We start from the raw sequence: 22460 nt of genomic DNA on the forward strand, positions 1-22460 counted from the left end.
GCTGCTATGGATAAAAAGTCGTGTAGCCGTTGGTTGATGGTATGTGCAGCACAGGAGCTGACTCCAATGTCGTTTTAAAAATTTAAAATTTCATTTCCAGTTCATTTTTTTCTGATGATGATTTATCCTGGAACAGCTGGTCACGAAAACAAGGGAAGAAACGCAGGTAGTTGGGTCAGAATCGAAGTCTGCTTATCTATTTTCAGAGCGGATACATATTTAAATAGAGATTACTGAAGACAAATTTGGTCGTTCTCCCGCAAACAAAAATATATTTTTATTTAAGGGGAGAAAAAACGATGATGGCCCTGCAAATTATATCTTCAAGAATACTACATGTCCCTTTCCAACCACAGAGAGGCAGTAGAGCCCAAAAATGCCTGCAACGATGTGCAGTCTGTAAGTACTTGGGGTAGCCCAACAAATCGTTTTGTGAGCCCAATAAAGCCACTCGCTTCATAGAGATGAGCCGCGCTACTGTCGGCAGAGGGAGAGAGCTAGCACATCTAGTTTAGGATCTGTTCCGCAGAATACACTAACCTGGGGAAGTCCTCGAGCTCTACAGTTATGGGATGAGAGTCTACGAGCTGAGAACAGGCAAGTCAGGTTTGACTCCACGACGAAATATCTAACGATTAGGCTATGTGATGTGCATCAGTTTAAGAGTTTCACGAGTTTGGCAATTAAGCACATGCATGCACTGCACAAGTTTACATTTCAGTGCATTTCGTGTGTTTAAATAAGTCGTTCTCAAATTTCGCGGATTCTTTAGAATTTTTAATTTATTTATTTTTGTCATGGATCGAAGTAGCTATTAGGTTTTTAAAACATCACTCAGACCAATGCACGCGTTCAGATTTTCCTTAGTGCTATCATTAATTCACAGAAGAAATGTGTAGCCTTTATGAAATTATAGGAAATTATATTCCATTTAGGAATTCATAAATATAAAATTATACCACGCCAAAATAGTTACAGTTTTTCTCCGGTACAGTAATTACAAAACGAGTATGTGCCTGCAGATATTTGACTTTGTTGCTGTATATTGCTAAACTGAAAAAACCTGAACACATTAACCTTTTTTGATTTGGAATTCTCCCACATATTGCAAACCGAACCAGGGTTTGATAATAATGTGACGAATATAAATTTGTTATGTAATATATTTTTCAAAGTCCCGGTATTTCTTCAAAGCTGCAAAACACTGAAAATGCAAAAATTATTTGCGCGTGCGCTTTAGCACGAAACATAACCGTTAACATTACATTAACAATGACAGTAAATTATTTCAGCGTTACTGTAAGGAGGTAGCACTTTGGTTCAACGTTACAGAGGTAGTGTAAAGAAGATTGACTGTCACAGAGAACGCAGTCGTGGTCCGCTGGTGCGGTGAAATACGTCTCACGTGAACAGACAACTCGGGAGACGTGATGTCCTGCAAACAAGCTGGACTGTCATGTTTCTGGAGCATAATATTCCGTTGCGGTCAGTGAGAGACAGGACGTGTTGAACTCAGAGATAACTTGCTGACATCGTTGCTGCGGATGATGCCGCTCATTTTTTGTTTCGTGGCTAATGAAATGTTAACTGTATGTTCTCAGGGGGGGCCCCAGAACGCCCTGTGAGGTGTCATATTAAAATAGCGTCGTGGTGCATATCACATCGTGTAAGAATAATAATGCAGTTTTAAGAATCTGAGTCTACAGGGTTGGAGAATAAGTGCGTTTATTGGGAGGGGGATCAACATTGTACCCGGGAGTGCTTTGCTTTGTTGGGGAAAATAATTTGTTGGAAAAATATGCCAACGTGTTGTGCAAGGGCATTAAGAAACAACTGGGGCTCATTTGCAGATTCCTGTCACATTTAGTGAGTTTCTGATTGTTCTTGGGTCTCCTGCCAATGTCCAGTGGACATATCCACCTGATCTAGACGGTGCATCTGCCGATCTTGACCGAGACCGCAGCTGAAATTCAAAATATAGCTAAATGTCAAACAATGTGTTCTAACTCACCCTAAAGCACAATTAAGTGTGAGGAGTACAGACGGTAAGGTGGTGATCTCCGGATGCAACGTCTTATAAACTTTCATTCTGGTTACTCGGGGGACGTCCCGCAGAAAACAGGGCTGCCATTCCACAGATGTTGATTGGATATGATTTTGCTCAGTGGCTAGGGAAAGAACATTTTACAAAAAATGTGTTTTTGCTTTGAGCCAGGGTCATCTGTGGTGCTGACCCCCCTAGCCTTAGCATCCTGTCAGGCTTACGTAGATGAAGTGACTGTGTGAGTGAATGAATGAATGATTGATTGACATGGCTGGTTATTTGATTTATTGATGAATGGCAGAGTGCCCATGCTTTATTACCCGTGCTGGAACCAGGGGGTCATCTGACCTGTGTCCAGCTCAAATGGTACATTAGTTGCTGTAATTAAAACTACATTACGGGGGGGGGGGGGGGGGTGAGGGTGGGGGTGGGGGTGGTGCATTGTCGCCCCCCAATGACTTGCTAAGGTATGATCATTCTGGCAGTAGTAAACAAGGGAGTTGGGAAACTTTGCTCCTTTAATTATCAGACTGAGGGAGGGGGGAACCGGACGCTAGTTGGCGGGTCTATGTGTACAGAAATCTCTGGTGGCGGGAGCAGCCTCGTCCAGCTCATCGATTGGCCGTCTTTGAGAGCCGCGGCTCAGCGCTGTGATGGCGTAAAACCCGCGGTCGGTCTGCGGCGGCCTCTCCATTGTTGCCGTCCCTCTCCGCTGCGGATCCACTCCTCGGATGCCGAAGGGGTTTTAATCAGCATTCTCTACTGTCTGTGCGTTTAAATACCCATCTCCGTCTAATTATACTCGCGGCTGAAAGTTAATCTGGCCGGATTCCAAAAATACGTTTTAATCAGTAGTCCATGTGATTGAGTTGGGGGAAAGGGGGGGGGGGGGGGGGGGGGGGGGGGATTTTCAACCCTTTTAACAGCGCTTTTTAAATTTAAATTCAAATATCCCCCAATGAAGTAAGAGGGTTGGTGGGTGTGAGATTAAAACATTGAGTACCCAAACCTGAAATGAATGGCTTTTGGCACAAATACTTTCCGAATGACTGATGATGTTTGGTTTCTGAATAGGTATGCAATGCATTAAAACAGAAGCGCCAACCATCCCACCAACCAGCAAACTGTGTACCACTTTTTAAATTAAATGTCAACACCTAAGACAAGGTGGGTAAGGAAACACACTTTCTTCCTCACATTATATCTGCTACTGTAACCCTAGGGGTGGGCTTGAAGCATCTGCAGGCCAGTTACTATGGTGGGTTGCTAAGGTAGAAAAACATGGTCCTGGACAGTTGTGTTATCTCCTTTTTCTTCTTTTTGTTTTTTCCCAAACCTGAGTTACCGAATTATAATCAAACATGAGGCATCTAGTTACAGCCAGCACCAGCATGGTTCTTATGAGGCTTCTGGTCGCAGTCAGCACCAGTGTGGTTCTTATGATGCTCCAGTTATAGTCAGCACCAGTATGGTTTTAATGTGTCTTCTAGTCACAGTTGGCATGAGTGCATTGTTTATGAGGCTTCAAGTCACAGTCAGCACCAGCATGGTTCTTATGAGGCTTCTTGTCACAGTCAGCACCAGTGTGGTTCTTATGATGCTTCTTGTCACAGTCAGCACCAGTGTGGTTCTTATGAGGCTTCTAGTCACAGTCAGCACCAGTGTGGTTCTTATGAGGCTTCTAGTCACAGTTGGCATGAGTGTGGTTCTTATGAGACATTGGGCTCAGGAGTGGGCTTCAGTGTGTGTGCATATTATTTGTCTAACATACCATCAAAATGACAGTTTATATCATAAAATATATTAAAATGTAACTTAAGAAGGACAAAACTAACAGTAGCCTTCATGCTCCAAATTACAAGATAATTTCCATAGTGTATGTTTTTGGAACCTACATAAATTACCTGAAATCGATGAACTGGGTTTTTTTTTTGGCACTGCACTGGGGTTTTTTTTTTTTTTTTTCTACTACAGAAAAGCATCCATTACCACTTCTGGATTTAAACCAGTGTAATTTTCAAACCAGCTGTGAGTGGATCTATTTAAAGCCGAACGTGTTGGACTGGAAGAAATAACAGTTATTAGACACATCTTTTTGCTATTCATGCTGCTGATATTTTTTCATTGCTCATTATTGCTGACACATTTTCAGGCTTGAAAGAAAACCACGCTGAAAGTGACGCCCTCTTTTTTTCCCTCCTTCAGCTGAGAGACAAAACAGAGATCTTCACTAATGAACAGCAAGATGCACGTATGTGCTTCCAACCCAATGTCCTCAAATATAAGATACAAGAGGACATTGTAATACAAAACACTCTTATGCAGGCACTCTTACCCAGAGCAAAGTACAGAAGGGAAAAAAATCTGCCTTAGTCTCAGGAACACAAAAGTCTCAGGAACACAAAAGCGGTCTATTTTCAAGAAGGCACAGACGGCCCATTTCTAATCAATAAGTAATTTTAACCGAGAAAACAATTTTGTGTTGTAACCAAAAAAAAAAAAAAAAAAGTACCACTATAAAGGTCCACAAAGGAAGTGGCCTGCTGAGGTCGGGATGGTTTGCAGGGTCTCATGACCTTTTTGAAGAGGTAACTGAGCTGTCTCTTCGGCTGCCCAATAGGCTCGCACCAAGGTTTGGAATGTTATGAGAGTCAATAGAGGCAGCCAGTGGAGGGAGGAGGGGAGAAGGGGAGTGACATGGCTGAGTCCGGGGGGGGGGGGGGGGGGGGGGGGGGGCGGTAGGTCAGACGAGCAGCGGCGTTTTGGATGAGCTGTGGTGGTCTGATGGTGGAGGCAGCAAGTCCAGCAAGGAGGGATTTGCAGTCGTTCAGAAGGAGACCGGCCCCTGGACTAAGAGAGCTGGCTTCAGCAGGTGGTTGTGCGTGTTTATTTTTATGAGCAGATTGCAAAAAAACAATGTGTTTGCTTTTTCAGTACCTTTCAAAGTTAAATAAGTATTTGATGTATTTTCTAAATTTAAAGTTTATTGAGTGCTGAGGGAATTTGAATAGATTTCGACAACGAGACAACACTTAGCTTCATGCTTTGTACACAGACGTCAGTGCCTTAAATGGTTTCACTGAATTGGTTCAGTTGAGAAAACTGTTAATAAAATAGGGCTGGTTTGAGACCCAAAAGCCTTTTACATCAACAAATAGACAATGAGAATAGATGCATGTAGAATGTTTATTTCTGCTCAAGATTGTGTTTATTTTTAAATAAAAAAAGATATTACAATTAAAAAGATAATTATATATTATATATTTCTATATGATATATATATAATTCTAGCCAGAGTTTCATTCAGATTGGATAAGATCACATTAGAGACACTAGCACCTTCACTCCACCACGATGAGAGGTGGAACAGAACACACACACACAGCTTATCTGGTTCTTCCTGACTTGTCATTGGATACTTCATCCGTCCCTCACATTCTATTCCCTGGGAGGGAAGGCTTTATTTTTTGCTGCTGTTTTGTAAGTTCGGATTTTTGCCAAAATATTCGTTCACGTACCCCTTAAATAAAATAGAAAGGCTCCTCAAATGCTCTGGGCGCTGTGGAAGCATTCCTTCATGGTTTCGGGTGCCCCTCTTCTGACTCTGGTTTCAGATCTTCATGCGTAAGTACTCTTCATTTCCTGGCATCAGCAGCTTAGGCAGTACAGTAAGGCCACTCTCCGGCTGATAAAATTATCTTCTTGAGTGCGGGCGGCACCCAGCAAACAGAGCTGGGGGGGTCTGTTCACAGTGAAAGGGGGAAGTGCCTGGGAATTTCACTTGACATTTTGTCTTAGAAGGTGTTTGAGATGCAGGTTCAGCGTGTCCACATGAGGAGTCAGCTACAGTTCAGGACTTCCTGTGAAGGAAGGGGGTGAGAGGTGGCTTGAGAACTCCTGTTTGGGAGGGGACAGCGAGTAATTTGTGCTCTGGGTTAGGCCACATGCCATTTGGCAGTGTCTGCGGTGTCACTGTTTGTCTAGCAACAGTCACTACTTGAAGCGGTCCTGTCCTGGGACGTCCTGCTATACCGGCAGTGCGGCAGTGTAGTATAATGGGTAAGGAGCTGGTCTTAAATTTGATTCTTGTAGCCTAAAGTCACAGGTTCGATTCCCAGGTAGGACACTGCCATTGTACCCTTGAGCAAGGTACTTAACCTGCATTGCTTCAGTATATATCCAGCTGTATAAATGGATGTAATGTAAATGCTATGTAAAAGGTTATGTAAGTTGCTCTGGATAAGGGCATCTGCTATATGCCTGTAATGTAATGCAATGTAATAACACCTGAGATGTCCCCTAACTGTCCAGGTCTACACCCTTCCTAAGTCTCATTCTTTAAACTGTGGCCTGAAAACTTACCTGGCACCTGGAACACGGCGAAACACCGTGTGACTGCTTGAGTGTAAACAACACGATTCAAAGGCAAGGATTTCACTGCTTGATTGATGGCATGGAAACAGTTGTATTTCAGTAATCAAACATGCTGCGTCAGATCAGATTTCCTTCTAAAAAGCAACATTTTTGCTTCAGATCTCAGGAGGCCTCTTTAAAAACACATTCAAAGGCAAGGATTTCATCATAAATTGTGCATATGCCAAAATCTATGTGAATGTGATTTATAAACCTTGGGACATGAGACAAACAAGTGCTATTGGATGTGCATAAAGTGTGTGCTATCGGAACAGTGTAAATATGTCAGTCATGCATACATAATTGAGGCAAAACGAAAAACAAACAAACAAAAAAGCCAACATTGCCTACCTGCCATTAATGTGGGGGTATGGACACATAGCACAATAGTGAAAAGCTCATTACTGAAACATTGGCTTCCGTTCATATTCAGTATTGATTGAACAAAAATGTGATTATTTAAAACAGAATGGCTGGTGCCTTTGTATATCAAGGCTGGGATTCAGTTTTCTTTTTTTCCTTGACTTAGCCTGGATTTAATCAATGTTAACTTGCAATGCAAATGCATTCAAATTGCATCATTTTTAAAAGTCGTTGTTAAGGACAAACTGTGATTGAATCCAGAACCAAGCGGGGATCAATTTTTGAAAATGAATACTAGTCTAATTAGTGAGTGCTGATGAAAATCATATTTGGATAAACAGTGCAGGCACATCTGAGGACAATGGCGGTGCTAAAAGCCTGAGAGCCTTTCTGTGGAGTCTCCAAAGGGAACCCTGCATATTTTTGTTTGATATTTTTTATTTATTTTAACCCTTTGAAGAATATGTTTTATGGAAATCTTTTTCAAAATTCTAAGTTGGTGTTCTAGAACTTTGTTGCTTTTGAAGGGTCGTGGTTGAAAAGTTTAACTACACAAGGCGTTACTTATGCAATTATTTTTAAAAATCACACTGACCCTATCCTGGGCAGGGTCGCAAGGGGTGCTGGAGCCTATCCCAGCTTGCATTGAGCGAGAAGCAGGAATACACCCTGTACAGGTGGCCAATCTATCACAGGGCACACACACCATTCACTCACACACTCATACCTACGGGCAATTTACATTCTCCAATTAGCCTACCTGCATGTCTTTGGACTGTGGGAGGAAACCCACACAGACACAGGGTGACCATATGATAATTTGATAAATATAATTCAATAAGCATTCAATGTCTAACGTGTTGTACACTATTTATCCCCATACAATTTATCTGTTGTAAGCAAGGGACAGACCGCGACTACCCTAACCCTAACCCTTACCCCCTGCCCACACAGAAAAGAGCACCGTGCCCAGAAACGTGCCCAATTCATTTTAGAATAAGAAATATGAGTTTGGTGTACGTGCATAAAGACAAGAGATTGCCAGTGCATCATGGATATGCCTCAGCATGCTTATTTTATAATGTTTTCAAGGTAAAAAATCCTGCATAGTGTGCCTTTATAGAGAGTTAAATATTCCTCCTTCCAGGGTGTCTGTTTGCAATCTGTCTTTCATTCCCTGTCCCTAGGTAGATTTGTGGCTTTAAAGCTAATGGAAACCACTTCAATACCCCCCTCAGTATTCCCCATGGCAGCCCCCTGTACTGTTTGTCATAGCAACTGAAATTCCTTTTATCAACGAGAGTGCCTCATTTTTTAAAATTTATTTTCTGCTGGACTGGCTCGGGATGAGAACCCTATAAGATGGTTTTCCCCATTAATTGTATTCCCAAAGAAATATTAGCCCTGATTTGAAAAGTCATTAAATTAATGTGTTTATGTCTGTCTTCGCATTGTACAAGATCACTTCTGTATAAAAATGAAACAGAGAGGATTTGCACATATAGTTCTGCAAGAACTTAGGAATTTTTTTGTAGGCTGCAATTGACTGACCCCACTAATGGAAACTGTGTACAAACAGCCCCCGGAGCAGGGGCCTCATAGAGTTTGTGTGGACTTCTTACTTGAACAAATGACCAATTCCTATTTTAGTATAATATACTCATAGTTTTGAGTTATGTTTTGGGGTAGAGGAGAAACGTTTTTCTTCTTTTGTTTTGTGGTCCTTAGTTGTGAGTATGTTACATTGTTGCTTTTTCCTGGTATGCTTTTGCTCTGGTGGCCCTGAAGTTGCAAGAGTAACTCTGTAGAAAGGTCCGCCATACTGGTCTCTCACTCTCTCAATTCAGTTTTCAATTTTAAGGTGCTTTATTGGCATGCAAGTGTTACAAAGAACAACAGTTACAAAACAAAACAACAAATTACAAAAAAAAAAATTAACACTACAACCTGTAACTAATATACACATACAGTATTTTGGACACATACAACATAAACAACAACATTGACATACTGTACTGCCATATTTGTGTCATATAATATACAGTATGTAAATAACAATTAACTGCAGATGCTGACTGTATCTTCTGTATCGATGACAGGTTGCTGCATTCAGTGCAGCTAATGGGACTGTATGTCCTTCACCCAGTATGTTGGGTCATATTTTTTATCAAATGGTAAATGGACTGCATTTATATAGCGCTTTTATCCAAAGCGCTTTACAATTGATGCCGCTCATTCGCCAGAGCAGTTAGGGGTTAGGGGTTAGGTGTCTTGCTCAAGGACACTTCGACATGCCCAGGGCGGGGTTTGAGCCGGCAACCCTCCGACTGCCAGACAATCGGTCTTACCTCCTGAGCTATGTTGCCCCTTATCAGCAAGTGTGGCAAAATTTAGTAGTATTATTTTTAATTTTTTTTTTCCAAGAACACCATTTCTGTATATTTATTGCAGTGTAGAAGGAAGTGTATTTCTGTCTCAATCTCTTCTGTCTCACATATCCACATATGTGAGATCACATATCCTCTCTGGTTTGGGGTGTCAGGTTTGTTTGTGTCTTGAAAATAAGTTTTTCCTTTATATCCTGGTATTTTGGGCATTCTGTCAGGAAATGCAGCTCTGTCTCCACTGTCCCCTGATCACAGTGGGAGCACAGCCTGTCCTCTCTGGGCAGGCAGGTCTGTCTTTGATGTCCGGGGTCTATGGCCAGGCTGTGCTCACTGAGTCTGTACATTGTCAATGCCTTTCTCAATTTGTTATCAGTCACCATGGTCTAATATTCCGCTGTGGTGTACTGTGTTTTTAGGGCAAAATAGCATTGAAGCATTCCCTCTCCCTCCTTCCTTCCCTCTCTGTCTCCCTCCATTTCTCTCTATCCTTTCTCTCCCTCAGTCTCTCCCTCTCTCTCACTCCCTCTCTGTCTCCCTCCCTCTCCCTCTCTCCCTCTCTCTCTCTCTCTCTCTCTGAGTCTCAATTGGATGATTTTTTAAATAGTTAAATGTAAGTTGACTCTACATCTATAAGTGAAAGTATGATTTATATTCTTCATTTCTATTTGACTTATCTTGTCTGTACATTTTATTCAAACATATTTGATCTGAAATCCAATATAGAGCTGAGTTTGAATAATTAATACCTGTGTTCAGGACAATGATGGTGATTTCATGGCTGGCTGGTCTTTGGCTGGGAGCTTCGGGTGGTTTACAGTATGCGATGCACAGCTGATGGATCTATGGGCCCATCTGCCTCGCGTTGAAGCTCGCCAGTCACACGGCTATTTCAGCTAATCGGCATCTCTGCCATACTGAGGATCAAGGCTAGATACTGTAAACAAATCTTCCACATCACACACTATGGGACTTTCCAGTATCCAGTGTGCAGCCGGGTATGTGAACCTTATTAAATTAGATGTAGCACACCAATACACTGGGGTTTAAAATATGTTTCAAAAGTTATTTTTGATATTTATTTATTTTTTTGCTTTTTTCCCTTCAACTCCTTCTCCTAATTTGGAATGCCCAGTCGTGCGTCAGCGCTCATACTCATACCTGGACCCTCGGCTACGAATTTTGGGTGAAACGCACCCTCCTCCGAATCATGAGACGTGAGGTGCGACTTCGCCTCTTATCACACCCGCTGTCCGCACGTCTGGCGCCCAGCGGAAACCGGTGGAAACCGGTGGAAACCAGCAGAGGCTGCTGGAGGGTAATGAGAGTTCACCCCGGGGCGACCTCCAATTACACGTCACCCTGAGTGGCTACCGGCTTGCAGTCAGGACTGGCGTGGTCTGGGTTTGTTCCGGGGCAGTGGGGCTCATCCACGCACTTCAACGAGAATGGTGGTGCTGCTGCTTTTAACTTTTTTAAAAAATGAGTACAGTATGCTGAAAGTATTAGTCTAAGATGGAAGTTGTGTAAGAATTTATATGAGCTGTGCAGAGCCAATGAAATCACAGTTTATTTATATAGCGCCTTTCGTGCAAGATTGCAATGCAAAGTGAAGATAAAAAGATCCTTAAAAGAGTTGCAGCAGCACTGAAATCAATAAAAAGACAAAATAAAAATAATGAAACCATCAATAATAACTCTAGCAATAAAATTGTAGTAATAAAAACAAGTACAATAAAGCAGAGGTAATATATGTAAAATTAGGTAAACAAAAGAAATACAGTAAAGTGAAATAAAAATAAATAAAATAAAAGGCAATGACAGTGAAATAAAATAAGTGAAATAACAAAAGTGGAATATCCATCTGTCCATCCATCCATCCATTATCTATACCCGCATATCCTGGGCAAGGTTGTGGGGGGTGCTGGGATATCTTAAGATGTTGTTTCTAAAAGTGAAGATGGATGAGCTATAGTCGCACCTACAGTACCATAGAAATCAGTGGCCAAGTGTGTCTGAAGTCATTCAACGTGACTTGAGAAACATGTAGTTATTTATCTCTGCATGTTTTTCTCCCAATGCTGGAGCCCTCGGTTTGTACTAGCAGGCCCATCTGCAGCAGCTTACACCATTCGTGCACTTTGCAGCGCAGATTGGCACACGCGTGTGCTCTGTCACGCGTGCGCTCTGTCACGCGTGTGCTTTGTCACGCGTGTGTGCTCTGTCACGCGTGTGCTTTGTCATGTGTGTGCTCTGTCACGCGTGTGTGCTCCGTCACGCGTGTGCTTTGTCACGCGTGTGCTTTGTCATGCGTGTGCTTTGTCACGCGTGTGTGTGCTCTGTCACGCGTGTAGCCGACAGTGTCTTGATTTCACTCTGCAGCCTCCACGCCTCTGTGACGGCTGCATTAATCACATGCGGTGGAGTAGACATTTTCGCACCGCCTGAACTTGATCACATGCGAAGGAGTAATCTCTTATGAAATCTCTACCCTTACGCTCAACGGGGGAAATAATTTCTTGGGAAATGAGCATATTTCCCCTCTGGCTGCCCCTCTTCTCCTTGCTCCTTAATGCTGGCACAGAAATATACCAGCCTTTTTCCAAGGTAGCCGAACCCATGAGTTTTTACCTTGTGACGTTTATATTCTCCTGCCGAATTCGAGAACAGCACTTTTCTCTTTGCTGTTTTCAGAATTATTTGCACTTTATTTAGGAAAATACTGTTATAGCTGACTTTGGGGGGGGGGGGGGGGGGGGATTTTTTTAGTGTGAGTTCATGGGCAGGGGCAAGCAAGACTGAAAGCCTTTCCACCTGCTTTAACGGGAACCAGAATTTCTGCACACGTTTGGAGAAGCTGTGGCAGCTGTTGCCAAATTATGATCACAGTGGATAAGGACACTGTTGCTAGGTGGACTGGTGCCCGGTGATGCAGGTTGTTGCTAAGGACAATCTGAGGGGCTCGCTACGGGAACAGAAAAAGGCGGGAAAAGTGCTCCTGTGCAGAATGGCTGGAACAGCCGGGTGTTCGAATTTAAGCAATGGAGTCCCCTTGGTGACGCCTTAAACTTAAAATTCTAAATAAATGAAATCATAACCTGTATGAAAATGAAATCATGCGACACAAACTGTTGTTGTGTTTCAGTGAACTTCCCATGTGCCCTGTGCGATTACATTAAACTTTTACTGTCTTTTGTTGAGCGTTTGTTGTATAGTGAGTCACTCAGGTCTGTTACTGTATCCACACTGTAACTGCGTGTGTTGTGCTGCTGTCTTGAGAAGTCTATGAACGAGATTTTATATCTCAGTGGGATCTTCTGGTTAACTAGTTATAAAGGAAAACTTTCTTTTTTTAATTTCACATTTTATGTTCAATTGTGTAATACGATTATACAATTTAATACAATCATGTAACACAGACGTACAATAAATATCAGAAAAATAGTAGTGTAGAAAATAGTGAAAGATCAATTGGACAAAAAAAGAAAAAGAAATGGATGTAAGTCACAATCAAACTGTAGCCTTCACAATTTTGGTACTCCAGAGAAAAAAAGTAACTCTGACTCAACCGTTTAAAAAAGAAAATCTCTTTGCAATACTGCTGAGCTGCTTTCAGAATCTTTTTTTTCTTTCTTTTTTCTGTGCTCCTAGGACCCATAATGCAGCAGGCTTTTAAAATCCATTCACACGTTCTGGGCCCCGGTGGTAATTTAGTCTGGTGTGTTGTTTCCTGGTTATAATGGAAGGTTACAGACAGTGACAGGCCAGGATTGAGTAGCCAAGGCGTATTGTATTTCAGCCAGACAAATATTGAATTTATTTATTTGAGAAAAGGAAAATTTTCAATTGTTCAATTGTGTTGGTTTGTTAACGGGTGTGTGTGTATGTGCAGGTTTGTCTAGGTTTGTAACGAGTGTGTGTGTCTGTGCAGGTCTGTGTAGGTTTTTTAATGGGTGTGTGTGTGTGTGTGTCTGTGCACGTCTGTCTGGGTTTGTTAACAGGTGTGTGTGTCTGTGCCGGTTTGTCTAGGTTTGTAACGAGTGTATGTGTCTGTGCAGGTCTGTCCGGGTTTGTTAACGGGTGTGTGTGTGTGTGTGTGTGTGTGTGTGTGTCTGCAGGTCTGTCTAGGTTCGTTAACGGGTGTGTGTGTGTGTCTGCAGGTCTGTCTAGGTTCGTTAACAGGTGTGTGTGTGTGTGTGTGTGTGTCTGTGCAGGTCTGTCTGGGTTTGTTAACTGGTGTGTGTGTGTGTCTGTCTGGGTTTGTTAACGGGTGTGTGTGTGTGTGTCTGCAGGTCTGTCTGGGTTTGTTAACGGGTGTGTGTGTGTGTGTGTCTGTGCAGGTCTGTCTGGGTTTGTTAACGGGTGTGTGTGTGTGTGTGTGTGTGTGTCTGTGCAGGTCTGTCTGGGTTTGTTAACGGGTGTGTGTGTGTGTCTGTCTGTGCAGGTCTGTCTGGGTTTGTTAACGGGTGTGTGTGTGTGTCTGTGCAGGTCTGTCTGGGTTTGTTAACGGGTGTGTGTGTGTGTGTGTGTGTCTGTGCAGGTCTGTCTGGGTTTGTTAACGGGTGTGTGTGTGTGTCTGTGCAGGTCTGTCTAGGTTCGTTAACGGGTGTATGTGTCTGTGCAGGTCTGTCTAGGTTTGTTAACGGGTGTGTGTGTGTGTGTGTGTCTGTGCAGGTCTGTCTGGGTTCGTTAACGGGTGTGTGTGTGTGTGTGTGTGTCTGTGCAGGTCCAGGTCTGCGGCAGGCTATTGTTCCGGGTTCGAGGCCGTGCCACTGAGCGGCGGGCGGAAGCCCCGCTGGGCAGCATGAACAGGACGCAGCGCCCGACCCTCGAGTCCTGCCTGCTGGAGGACTGCCTGATGTCGCCGGGCCTGACGGTGTTCCTGGCCGTCTCCTACGGCGCGGTCATGCTGCTGGGGCTTCTGGGAAACGCCTGCCTGATCTGCGTCATCGTCCGGCAGAAGGAGAAGGCCAACGTCACCAGCATCCTCATCGCCAACCTGTCGGTGTCGGACGTGCTGGTGTGCGTCTTCTGCCTGCCCGTCACCGTGGCGTACACGCTGATGGACCACTGGGCCTTCGGCGGCACGCTGTGCCGGCTCATGCCCTTCGTGCAGTGCGCCTCGGTCACCGTCTCCGTGCTGTCGCTGGTGCTGATCGCGCTGGAGCGCCACCAGCTGATCCTCAACCCCGGCGGCTGGAAGCCCAGCGCGCCGCAGGCCTACCTGGCGGTGGTGCTGATCTGGACGCTGGCCTGCTTCACCTCCCTGCCCTTCCTGGCCTTCCACACGCTGACGGACGAGCCGTACCGCAGCCTGCCGCCGCCGCTGCGCGACCGGGAGGCGTGCACGGAGAGCTGGCCGTCGCGCGCGCACAAGCTGGCCTACACCACCTGGCTGCTGCTCTTCCAGTACTGCGCGCCGCTGCTCCTCGTGCTGGTCTGCTACCTGCGCATCTTCGCCCGCCTGCGCCGCCGGCGGAACATGCTGGACCGCGGCGGAGGCGGCGGCGGCAGCGGAGGCGGAGCCGCCGAGAACCGCCGTGCCACCCGCAGCCGACGCGTCAACGTCATGCTCGCCGCCCTGGTGGCCAGCTTCGCCGTCTGCTGGCTGCCGCTCAACGCCTTCAACGCGGTGGCCGACTGGCACCACGAGGCGCTGCTCGACCACCACGACCTGGTCTTCTCGCTCTGCCACCTGCTGGCCATGGCCTCCACCTGCGTCAACCCCGTCATCTACGGCTTCCTCAACAGCAACTTCAAGAAGGAGGTGAAGGAGGCCCTGCTGCACTGCTGCCGGCGCCCCCTGGAGGACAAGTACGAGCACTTCCCGCTCTCCACCATGCACACCGAGCTCTCCAAGACCTCGCTGCGCATCAACTGCCGCAACAACTCCGTCTGAAGGCCCGGCCGCACCTGCGGATGGTTCCGGGAAGCGCTGGGGACACACTTGCCCGGACTGGGCTGAGACTGAACGGGCTTGACGAAGTTCAAGCCGAATACTCTCTAGCAGTTCCAATCGAGGTTGTTAGGAATGTGCTTTTGAGTGGATATCCTAAATGATGGGACTAATACCTCTTTGGGAAGTGTGAGTTTGTATTGAAGACGGGCCGCGCATTATGCATAAAGAAGTCATCGGTTTTGTGGTTGTGATGATACTCAAGAGCATCACCGTTTAAACACAAGTCTGTAAATGAATGCACCTCGGCCAGCTTCACTGGGTGGGTACACTTCCTGATAAGGTACACTGAGAACAATTTATATAAAGTACAGCCTATTTATGGTGCAATTACAGTATAAATGAATCAACAGATAGCTACTTGTGCAGTATTGGTGTTATACTGTATGTGTACTGTGAAGTTACAGTGTTACAGTTGTCCCCATACATGTATTCTGAAAGTCTGTATGTTAAAACAGTTAATGAAGGGGACAAAGTATCTTTAAAAAAAGGTTCTTTGCTTAGAAGAAAAATGTAAATTGGTTGAATGTATGCGTTTTACTTTTCAAAAATGAATGTACTATTTACTAATATGTAAAATGCACTAGAACCAAAAGTAGATGCTACAATCTGCAGTTAAATCACATACTGATAGTACATACCTTTGTAAATATATATTTTAAAGAAGAAATATTTCAAGGAACTTTAAATTATTTGGCTTTGTTTTTTTTTCTTAAAATATTTCCTGTTATTTTATTTCAACAGAAACATTTGCTAAAATGGTAGGATATACAGGATTTTGTAGAATATGCTTTGCATTTCACTTTCAAAGTTGCTTTCATAATATCAGAAATGCAAAGGGAAATGGTTTCAGAACTAATGGTTTCAGAATTGCACCATTTCTTTCCCACCCAGAATTCTTTTATGAAACTTTACACATAAGAACACAGTATTGTATACACAGCAATTATATTATTCCACACAAGAAAAGCATGTTTTGTTTGATTAATGCATTTTGAAGAGTAGATTTTTTTGGAATGCTTTAAACAAAAAAAAGAATTTCTAAGCCAGTGCTTAGAAAGAGCTACTTCTCTTTCTGTTACCAGTAGTGATTGTTACATCAACATTAGAATGTTCAGTTAAGAACATTCTAATCACGTATTCGTCATCTTACACCTTGAAGGGTTAATGTATTTTCAGAACAACATGCCCTGTAGGCATGAGCTACATAGACTACTGTAAAATATGGTGTAACTATATCATGCTAGTAACCGTGCATCAAACTTACATGCTGTGACGGCTGAATAAACCAAAAAGGAAAACAACTCCAAAACACAAAACATGTCCGTGATTTATCTGGATTTAATTAAAGTCTGGATTAAACCAGCTTTGTTTTTCTCCGCTGGTCTGGATTTAAGAGAGCTTGATTGCTATCCTACATGACTGTCCATGGCCTGGCACTGAGATTGCGTTTGATGTTGAAACGAAAGCCTTCTGTTGATCAAATCTGTCCTGGAGAAATATGGGTCTTTTCCCCTGTGCTAATTTGGTTTTGATAGATCACCATTGTCACATATCTGATATTGCCTGGAACAATATTTAATGAAGAGAAATAGTACATGTTTTTCTGTAATGATAAATAAATGTAAACCGGTCATTTTCACTAATGTGACTGGTCATATGGGCTTCTTTAATGCATCAGCTATTAAAATATTGTTTTCTCATGATCAAATATCTGAATGTGTCAAGACAGTAATCTTTCCATTATTGCAAATGCCTCCAATACCCTAATTAAAAATAAAACTAAAAGTAAAAAACAGTCATGCACAGCATATATTAACGCTCTCCACTAGCAAATTATTCATATCCGTAATCAATATCTGTTCAACAGGAGAACTTACAGTATATAATTTTATAGTGCTTCATGAAGTTACACTAATAAACTGGCACACTTTATGAACCAGCAAATGCTATGTGACCTTTAACGTTACATCTATCATGTGAGGAGTACTGCCTTTAACAGACTCTTCTCATACATTTCTGACTCACCTGACATTTGGTATACATGACCTTTGACCTCTGTCCTCTTCTCTGTGTAGCTTCTCCATTTGAAGAAAAAAAAAACCCCATATGATGACCACTGACCCATAAAATTTCATTTCTAAATAGTGTACGATATCAAAAAATTCAAAGGTCAACAGTTTGACCTTTTGTGTAGAATGTGTTTGACCCATGTTGTCACATACAATTCCCTGGTACATGTTTTTAAGTTCCGGACTGTTATTTTACTCTCTCAGCCCCCTACCCCCCACCCCCAACACCCCCCCCCCCCCAAATACATACTGCTAGTCTGTATTTAAAAAAAAAAAATTAGTATTTGTACCAGCATAAGCTGCAGGCAACAACTTTTGCTGTTAGCTTGTTCCACTGAGCAGTGCTTCTTCTGAATGTGACACAGGTGTTCTATCAAAACAGTTATGAACAGATGTGTTATTTTTGTATATGCTTAACATGTCTGCAGCTGCTCCTTGTTCATTGTTTGGAATTAGCAAAGTCTTCACAGAAATACAGCTTCATGATTGATTGATATGTATTTAAGATGTCTGATTAGTATTGAAAAATACCTGCATTCACTTTGGAGAATGGGCCTTGGGATTCAAAACAAACAAACAAAAAGTATCACTCTTGTGCATGCTAATGTATGTCATCACTAGGATGTATTGCAGCAAAGACAGGCATATTCAGTGTATATCAATGTATTGGTATTTCAATGACTGTCGAACAACTCACTAGTAAGTAACACACACACACACGCACAGAAAGCTCCCTTGGGCAGCCAGAGGGAATTTGATTTTTGTATATAGATCAAATATAATATAGGTCTACCATATAAAATAAATTACAATGACATTCCAAATATGTCCCACGATAGTGTTTTTCAAAGCTTGAATTAGCTTCAGCTGCTACGTCGGCTGCTTATTGGACTGCCAGCTGGTTTTGGCTGCAAAAATTAACTCACCTGTCATTTGCAAGCTGCTGTTTGTTAGCTTGTTAGCTTAGAGGAATGTTAATTGTTTGAATATTGTTAGGTGCTCCAACTGAAAAATGTTAACTTACTCCAACACAAAGGGAGTCAACTCCATATGTGTATGTACTGGGGAACCTATCCAGCGTAAGTTCTCAACAAGCTGAACGGAAGTGTTCTTTGCAACTTTTAAAAGAAAACACACAAGAGTATCTTTGGGGTTTTTTTTGGGGGGGGGGGGGCAGAATATTTCATATTTTGCCACAGCTCAGTTTTGATTAGTTTCACTGTTGCTGTACTTACTGTCACACTGGTGTTGCTTTACAGCTTATTGTACTTTTGCCATTTTGCAGTGTAGAATTTTAATAATTAAACCCTCAGTTAGCCAAAGTCTGTATGCACTGGCATGGATGTGTCAAGACATCTTCCTAGCCAAGGCCTGTGTATGACATGGTTTAAATAGTTGCATGCATTTTCAGCTGGAAGCCAAGTCTTACATACAGGAAAAGAACACTGCATTTCACTCAGTCAGTATGGTATTGGTGATGTTTATTGTGGTAGTAGTTATCAAACGAATATATTGATTGATTAGTTACAATATGTATAATTTTAAAATTCTGTTGCGCGCCACCGGACCAGTCTTCTGATTTGGCACTGTAATACGATTCCCAGCAAGCATTTCAGCAGAACGTTATAGACATCTTTGATGAATGGTTTGCAATGAACTATGGGATCTTGAGGCAGGAGATACACCTACATACCCGTACACATTTTAAAGATAAACAATGTGAACATCATATTGATATGTGAGAAGCTTGATTGACAGAGGACACATACCTGCACTTGTTTGTGTTAGTGTTAATCAGTTTAACCTACAGGGTCCAAGTTAAACTATGCGGTTGTTCCCTGCACTTGTAACGGTACTTCTCTCTAGGGTTTTCAACACACTTGTTCCTGGTTATGGTCATACACTTTGTTGTACGTCGCTCTGGATAAGAGCATCTGCCAAATGCCTGTAATGTAATGTAATGTAACTTGTACAGACAATTGACTTTGAAATTGTAGATACATTTATTAGAAGCCAAGTGCATGAATGAAATTGTACATCTACTACTGCTCATATTAATCAGGAATGGAGTTGCTTTTTCATTTTTTAGGTGAATTTTTTATTTAAATCTGCTTTCTTCTGTCTATTTGTTTTGTACTTGTGTGCATTACGCTGTATGGCTATGTCAAATACTTTGAGTCGGAAAAATACAAAATGCAATAGAAAAAAAGTGCTTTGCGGAAAAATCTTCTTCTCCTTCTTCTTCTTCTTATTTATGAATGAGTGCTTCACTGTGCTGACAAACATTTTGCCAGAGGTCATTTAGAGCCACATTTAGTGTCCCAGGAAATTGGACAGATTATGCATGAGATCAAATGAGAAAGCCAATTATACTGAAAGAACTTGCGCAGTAATAAGAGCGTGTTGCAGGTCGACTTTTTAAAGCATAATTGACTTAGGATAAGATAAGAAAAATAGTACTTCAGAAAAATAAGGATTTTAAGGCTTTTTCTAGAAATTTTGAGAGGACATGTTTATTAGCAAGTGTACAACAAAAATGAAGAGTTACATTATATGTTACCGCTCCTGATTTCAATTTGCTCTTACAGAGATGGGATGTGAAGAGGCATGTTTTAGAACTACACAGAATGGGACCTGCACTGGCCCTGAATGGTCTATGAATATAGATGAGATTTTTCCATTGTACTAAAAAAATATCATATTACACTGCTTTAATGTAGCAACTGCTCTTGCTTTTTGAACTATGGTCATTGGTTTTTATGAATTACATCCGTGACAAAGGTGTTTCATCAATCGAGGCCAAACCAGAACCCTTTGATGGAGGATACTGAAAACTGTTTTGCCAAGAATACAACATATCGACATTTAGCTCTGTGTTTTGGTGTAATGTGGTTTTAAAATGTATTCAGTTTAAAAATGTGAATGTGCGCTGCATTAAACATGGAGCTCAGTGTACACGCTACACTGTAGTATACTGACAGAAGATTTTGATTGGTAAATGCAAAAGGTTTTGATGAGTTTGCCTAAGATGAATGTTGGTGCACCAATTTCTTGGCCTCAATTAAACAGAAGCTCGGAACTGACAGTCCAATTTTCTGTTTTGGGAGAAATCGCATAAAAAATGTACCTTGTATGTTTTATAGTGTGGTCATTAAAGATCCCATGACACTATTCGCAAAGAGTAGGGGGTTACCCGGTGTTCTGGCTAAAATCCCAGAACTGGCTCTGGCAAAAAACTTGCCACCTAATCATCCCCTGATTTAATTGGCTAAAAAAAATGTTCTCTGCCTCCAGTAGAGCTGCTCAGTGGCCAACATTAGAGGATTGTGGTTGTACTGGGCAGCTCCCAGGTGTGAATGCATATGAGTGTGAAGCAGGGCGTTCCTGCAAAAGAGCATCCGTGCTCAGTTGAACCTACCCTGGGTAAATAAAGGTTATATAAGTAAAAAATAGTGTGTGTGAGATATTAATTGTACAGTGAATACACTACTGGGAAATGGAAACCAAAGTAGTCCAGTGCCTGTGTCCAGTCTAGTGCCTGGTCCCTGCCCTGTCCCTACTTTCAGAAGTCATTACCCCATGTCTTAACTTGCACGTTGATGATCTTACAAGTTTTCTCCATGATTCTCGAGTTGTGTCCATGTATACGTGCAAATTCTTATGTTATTTTTCGTTTGGGTTCTCTGTTCTTCTAGGGCTTTAGGCTGACTCGACTCTGATCACTGCCTGTGAGCAAAAAGTACATGTCATAAACCATAAAAAAGATCTAATGTTCTTTTTCTCTTTAATGGTTTTGTTGTTTTTCAGAAAATATTCATTTGATTGAAAAAAAAAGAATCCTCTATTCTGAGTAAATTCTATCATGTGTATTTTTTGGAATGTTAGTTTGTATGGGCTCTTAAGTGTACTGTACCTGTTGGCTATAGTGGTAAAATATCCACAGATAAAACTGGTTTTGTTGGCTGATCCCTACAGTACATTTAGACAAAGCCGTCAGCTTGCTTTGCATAACAATAAATGTTAGATTTCTTAAGAGAAAACAACAAAAAAAGGAAAAAAAAATGTAATAAAAGTGCATGGTATGGCATGAGGTTCTTTAATGCTCGCTCTGTGGCTTGTAGTATCCTGTACATTTCTCCACATCTACATTTCTGTGGTATGTTTTTCTGAGGCTGCTGAAATATACCATCATTTTTTCCACTCTCCTTGCTTCATGTGTGCTTCAATGCTCTGCAAAATGTGCCACTTGGGTAATTGAGGCACCCCTCGGGTAATGTCTATAATGGTACAATCCACACGGTTATTTATAAGGCACCTGTGCTACAGTTGCGTGTTATGGAAATTTAGCTCATCATGACCATCTAATCACTCCATACAGTTACATCACATAACATAACATAACATGTAATGACAAGAACTGGCCATTCAGCCCAACAATGCTTGCCATTTTCCTAGCTAAATTGTACCTAACGCTCTGATTACCTATAGACCAGTATCTAGCACCCGGATCAAGCCTGGTCATGGAAATCAAAGTTTCTGCCTCTACTACATGACCTGTTGTTTGTTGCAATGCAAATCTATTCCTTGGGTGAATAATAAGCCCATTGCTTTTGTCTGTTTAATAAAACTGTCACAGTTCCCATACACTTGACAACTCCTGACCGTTGCATTTCCAACATCAGCACGGACTAGCAGATGTTCAAATGTAATTGCTCTGTTTTGGTTGGGCCATTCTTGTATTTAAGAAGTTTCTGAAGAACCTGCCTGTTTAAAGAAGGATAAATAAATAGATTTTTGTGCTAAATTTCCTAATGCCAATGAGACCGAGGGAATTTTCTTTTGAACCTTATTCACATATTATGTTCACATGCTGTATATTTGTTGGCTGGTGATCATTATGCTTCATTATGTAAATAATCTGGCACTTGGGTACTTATGTATTTTCCAATTTTCAACAGAAAAACATTATTACTCTTAAAATTCTTCCAAAAACATTTTTATTCATTTATTTCACCAGGGTTGTAATACAAACATAATTCCCGATCCATCCATATAAAAATTAGCATTTGAAAATTTCTTGACAATTTTAGAACATAAGGCTATAGGCTTATGTATTTTCATATTTTCCAGAAAAAAACACATTATTCCTCTTAAAATTGTTCCAAAAACATTTTTATTCATTTATTTCACCCGGGTTGTAATACAAACATAATTCCCGATCCATCCAT

General features: G+C 42.0%; 1 protein-coding gene across 2 annotated transcripts; it reads left to right on the plus strand.

Annotated features, from left to right (window-relative positions):
- Positions 1-423: 423 nt before the first annotated feature.
- On the plus strand, positions 424-16958 carry npy4r (neuropeptide Y receptor Y4). 2 transcript variants are annotated; one of them, XM_035400473.1, is made up of 2 exons: positions 424-597; positions 13931-16958. In XM_035400473.1, exon 2 carries the CDS (start codon positions 14009-14011, stop codon positions 15101-15103), a length of 1095 nt encoding a protein of 364 aa, XP_035256364.1. In that variant the 5' UTR covers positions 424-597; positions 13931-14008; the 3' UTR covers positions 15104-16958. The 2 variants fall into 2 exon arrangements, with proteins under 2 accessions (XP_035256364.1, XP_035256365.1); XM_035400474.1 differs by lacking the exon at positions 424-597 and adding an exon at positions 4797-4916.
- The last annotated feature ends 5502 nt before the right edge of the window (positions 16959-22460 follow it).

This window comes from Anguilla anguilla, chromosome 18, assembly GCF_013347855.1.
Source record: "Anguilla anguilla isolate fAngAng1 chromosome 18, fAngAng1.pri, whole genome shotgun sequence".
Lineage (NCBI taxonomy): Eukaryota > Metazoa > Chordata > Actinopteri > Anguilliformes > Anguillidae > Anguilla > Anguilla anguilla.